Source organism: Branchiostoma belcheri, unplaced genomic scaffold (genome assembly GCF_001625305.1).
Source record: "Branchiostoma belcheri isolate BF01 breed outbred unplaced genomic scaffold, Haploidv18h27 scaffold189, whole genome shotgun sequence".
NCBI classification, from domain to species: domain Eukaryota; kingdom Metazoa; phylum Chordata; class Leptocardii; order Amphioxiformes; family Branchiostomatidae; genus Branchiostoma; species Branchiostoma belcheri.
In genome coordinates, this window is record NW_017803368.1 from 211,052 (window position 1) to 216,049 (window position 4,998).

The 4,998-nt window shown below is 45.8% G+C and overlaps 1 protein-coding gene across 1 annotated transcript; it reads left to right on the forward strand.

Annotated features, from left to right (window-relative positions):
• The first annotated feature begins 2,585 nt into the window (after positions 1-2,585).
• LOC109467718 lies at positions 2,586-4,680 on the forward strand. Its single transcript, XM_019765765.1, has 2 exons — positions 2,586-3,323; positions 4,035-4,680. The coding sequence occupies exons 1-2, from the start codon at positions 2,638-2,640 to the stop codon at positions 4,678-4,680; spliced, it is 1,332 nt and encodes a 443-aa protein (XP_019621324.1). The 5' UTR covers positions 2,586-2,637.
• Positions 4,681-4,998: the final 318 nt, after the last annotated feature.

Genomic DNA, 4,998 nt, shown 5'->3' on the forward strand with positions numbered 1-4,998 from the left:
TTTTGTGTTTTCGCCCGCTCGCATTAGATTTGGAATCTGCGGGGGATGTCATCCATAAATTTTACATTCTGTGGCCTCAGGCGAAAATCAATGCGCGCGAGCTGATGTCATCCATAAAATTACTTGATGTGGCTTAACTACCTGCTCAGGGTCAAGCCTCAGGCGAAATAAACGTTTCGATATGACTTGAGATCCTGATTGAAACTGATAACTGGTTTGGAAAGGCTGTTTTTATGCGCAATTAGGCCCTGTTGATTTGATTATATGGATGACATCCGCGCGCGCATGAATTTTCGGCCGTTTCCAAAAAAAAAGAAGTTTTCAACCATACTGTATATCGTACAAAACAGTTGCAAAATGAGCAAAAATATACCATACGTTACAAAAAAAATTAATAAAAACTATACCAATGTCGTAGAATGCCAAAATCAAACGAAAAAAGACGAAATTGTAAAGAAATGAACTTGAAGACTAGATTATTCGCCAAACCATATTCTGTGCCATTTGCTCAACCCTCATGACCACGTAGATTTCATAATGAAAATAACTTTTTTTTGCAAAACTTTTTTTTATTCGCACGCGCGCATCAGTTTTGGGGCTCCCGGAGGATGTCATCCATATAATCAAATCAACATAGCCTTATGTATTTCTTAACCCAGCCAGATATTTACAGTTTCCAAGTTCGTTGCTTATACGTATACCCACATCTAGAATTGAAGTTACCTGTGTATTTTGATGAGGCCATGTTGATTTAATTACATTGATGACATCCTCTGGGAACCCCAAAAGTCAAAACCGATGCGAACATGCAAATAAAAAAAGTTTGGCAAAAAGTTGCCTTCATTATGAAATAAGTTGTCATGAAGGTTGAACATATACCTAAACACATAGAGTATGGCATGGCGAATAATAGACAATTTCTTTTTTTCCTTTGGAATTGATTTTGGCATTCTACGGCATTGGCATCGTTTCCTTTTGTTTGCAGTTTACGGCATATATTTGCTCATTTTGTAACTGTTTTGAACAATTTACAGTATGGCCGAAAACATTTTTTGGAGACAGATGTAAATTCATACGCGCGAATTTCACACATGCAATCAAATCAACATGGCCTTATGGATGAAGGATGAAGTTATTCACAAATATCTGAATACCATAACATGTGGTATACAACGATGATGATGCACGCTTGATCACCAGTGCCATAGACTGTTATAAATAAATAAATGAGGGTGCACCGAAGCAGGTGAACACTTTACAGAAGTTTCACTCATGTAAGCTGTATCTGCAAGAACATCTCATACATGACCATGACCGACTGAATCACATTTTGACTCACACCATTAACCGAGCGCTGGGCTGTACGTTACTATTTCCATTTCCAGCAACGACGTTCCACTCTGATGACCTCAGCAGTAATTCTGCAGCGTGATAAAGGTTTATTGTGTATCCCCACTGCTCCTGTAACTGGTACCATTCCATGGCATGGCCTCGTCAGAAGAAGAAGAAGAAGGTCTCCCGTGCTCTTGCCCGAGCGTAGGGCGGTGCCCATCTCCATTTCTGTAGCCCTTGGGCGACACACAGTTGTGCAAGGCACTACAGCAGGGGGCTATCTAGTCCGCTTGTAGTGCTGTGTGTTTGACCTTCCCACACTCTTTCTCTGAGTGCTGAGCAGAGAAAGAAGTGTGTACCATTTTTAAAGTCTTTGGTATGACCCGGCCGGGGTTTGAACTCACGACCTCCCAGTTACAAAGCGAGCACTCTACCGATTGAGCTATGGCACCGGTATGGCCTCGTCAAGGCCAATCGAAATGCTCAAGATTATCTTACCCATTTTGCGATGCGTGGCAGTGGACAGTACTGGAACACCTATTGATATCTGGTCGATGTCGCGTGACGAGACTATTGAATTAGCATCCACCAGACTCCTTCGCAGGCTGAATTAATAGTACAAATCGGCCTGAAAGAGGGTATACATGTAGTTGGCCAGGGAAGTTAGCCAGCCATAGAAGGTCCAATTTGCTCCGTGCAGGCCGGCCAACTCCCCTTGCCAATTATATCCTCTTTTAGGCCGATTTTTGGCGACGTCTCAGGGAGGAGCCTAATGGTACAGTGTTGTGTGCAGTTTGTAAGAATTCTAGGAATGGTACAGGCATTTTGTCCACAGGCATGGAATGTCCACAGGCATGTCTATGACCCACATCTATGCCCACATTCCTGGAAACCATTGGGAAGACCTGTCTGCCCCGGATGGCCCTACTTTCTGTGACCCCGGGGCTCGTTCACTATACACTCAGGGGAGGAGTGCACTGTATCTGTCTAAACTCAACAGGTATCAAGGCTTCCTCAAAATCACGAAATGATGGCAGCGCCATGCAAACAATAACCCTAACAGCAACCACCGTCGCCATGGCAATGTATGTTTTCATTGCCAGTCTTGTTTACTATTCATTCAGGCTGCAAAAGTGTCTGGTGGAGACTATTATAGAATGCATAACGGAAAGTCTCATTTTTTCTCTCCCTTCGTTACAGCAGCTGAGCTGGTAGGAAGTTCGGGGTTCAACCAAGCGGCAACTGCTCGAAATCACGCTTCATGGAAACAGAGTTCCGGTTGAGTTTGCTCCAAGCTACCGCAACATGAAAGTGCTGAACTCGGCTGTGGTGAAGGCACAAATAAAAGTGGTGATCGAAGACCTGGAGGACGTGCTACGGGAACTGAAGAAAGTTGCCGCTGAGCTTCGCGTGATCATCGAGCAGATAGACGACATAACCGCGCGGATAGACCATGAGGAGGCCCGCATGAAGTCTCTACAGCTTGTCGAAGGTCGTGAAGGCAGGATGTTGCTGTCTGACCCCCGTGGGCGGCCAAATGGTCAGCCGAAAACCCAGACTGCCCACTGCAGCCACATCACGGACATCACTGGGGGCGCCAGGAGTCGGACCAGGTGCGAGTATCCCGACATCCTCGTGTCCAGTCCTCCGCAGTTTCAACACTTACGAGAGACCGCCATCGTAGATTCACACCTGTACTGTTCTCTTGGCAGTGGAGGTGGCCATCGTCGCCAATATAACACCATTGATACAAGCGAGCTGAGAAAAGTGATGCAGCCTACCGCTTGTGTAGAGGCAAAATCTCAGACTCTAAGGACACGAACTGAATGTAGATATTCGCCTGTTGGTGCAGAGTGTAATACTGACGATGGTCCGTCACGAAAATCGTGCACACTGGACAGGCGTACTGATTCTCTGTCAACCACACGACTGGTGAGCTTGAGAAACGGACCAATACGAACAGACTGTGCCGTCACATCCTCAAGTACAAGGTAAAGTCTTACCATACATATCATAATGGTTGATATACTATTGATTCGCAAAACGATTTAGATAGCTTTAGCTTCTTGCACCGTTGAGAATAAATTATGCGCAGCTCGCGCCGCGTACATGGAAATAAAAAAAGCTGATATTTCGATAACAAAGTGAACATGAATACGAAATTCTACTATCATGAAAGTTCATCTGTGTTGGTAGTTACATGTTTAAAGTCAAAACGCTTGATCCAACACAACGACTGGTTCTTACGTAGAACTTTCGACCAGTCTTACCAACGACATTCTATACCTTGGTCTTACTCAGTAGAATGACCCAGTGAGACTAGTCACGTGGCGTTTCTGAAGTGTGACGCCATTTCGAAGGTGTCAGAACACACTAATACCGAGTCACCTTGACATTTTGTTTCTCTGAACACTATAAGAATGTTGGATACCGAAGACTACTATAAGACCGAAGGGTATTACATCAGGGCCCATCACCCTCCACTCAACCGCGACGGGGGCCGACATCGTTTACCAGATACCCTTGACCCCTTGTTGATGTCACACTTCAGAGAAGCCACGTGACAAGTCTCATTGGGTCAGTCTACTGAGGAAGACTGATCGAAAGCTCTAGGTGAGAAGGATTCTTTTTGTTGGAGCGAAAGTTTCAACTTTAAACAACATGAAATTCTGTTACGATATTTAACTTGACCTGTATTCCAGTGTTAGCAAACTTATAGAGTCTGAGGAAGCCCTTGAGACGTGCCGACAGGACACGCACTCGTACGTCCTGCACGGGACCAGGCTGGTGCACACCTGTTCCGGTAGGGACTGCGGCGGGCCCGGCGGTGACAGCGACAGCGTCCGCACGATAGAAAGTACCGAGAGGCTCGTCAGCAGAAGTCGGACGAGGAACGAGGAGTACGGCTGTGGCGACTCGATCGCTTCCTCCTCCACGCCCGTGTACGGTGAGACCGTGTCCACGATGAAAAAGTCGACGTCGGGGTGCTTCAGTTGCGCTGCAGCGTCCAACACGGACTCTTACGAGGAGCTGGCCGTGACCAGTTGCCTGACCACGAGGAGGACGTGGCGATCCCAGACTGTCTCGGACGCTCGTCGCCGCTTTTTCCGCCCGAAAGTCGAGCTACGAAACGGTACAGGAATAAGATACCACACGATGGACGAGAAGACAGATACCCACGTGAGGGACAGCGGAGGGGCACATTCGGTCTTAAGTGACTCACAAACATGGCTAGTCAGCACGGGCTCACAAACAACTGAGGACATTTCAGACGTCGAGGCCGACGAGCGAGTGAAGAACTACCTAAGGGATTTCGTCAACCTAAGAGATGAAATCACAAAATTATGACACATCATACAATTAAAAGAGGATGACTATTTTACAAGTAATTTGTGTCTGTGGTCATTATTGTTCTGCTTTGAATGAATGTGACCAATGGCAATGCACAAAATTACTACCACAAAAATAATACTGAAGGTAGGAAGCAGAATTCCAAACGGCAATATAGTCCCCCTCCCCATTGCATCAATGACAATGACGTTTCTTTACACATTCATGCTTATGTAGGTGCAATACGTAGTATTACATGAGACAGTCGTATAAACACTACAACTCTACAAGGGCTACACTACATCTATTGTATAATGGATAGACGAACATGGAAGG

Excerpts from the sequence above, each read along its gene's own strand:
- LOC109467718 (XM_019765765.1), top strand. The coding sequence starts at position 2,638 with ATGAAAGTGCTGAACTCGGCTGTGGTGAAGGCACAAATAAAAGTGGTG. Across the intron at positions 3,324-4,034 it reads GTCACATCCTCAAGTACAAG|TGTTAGCAAACTTATAGAGT; the intron begins GTAAAGTCTTAC and ends CCTGTATTCCAG.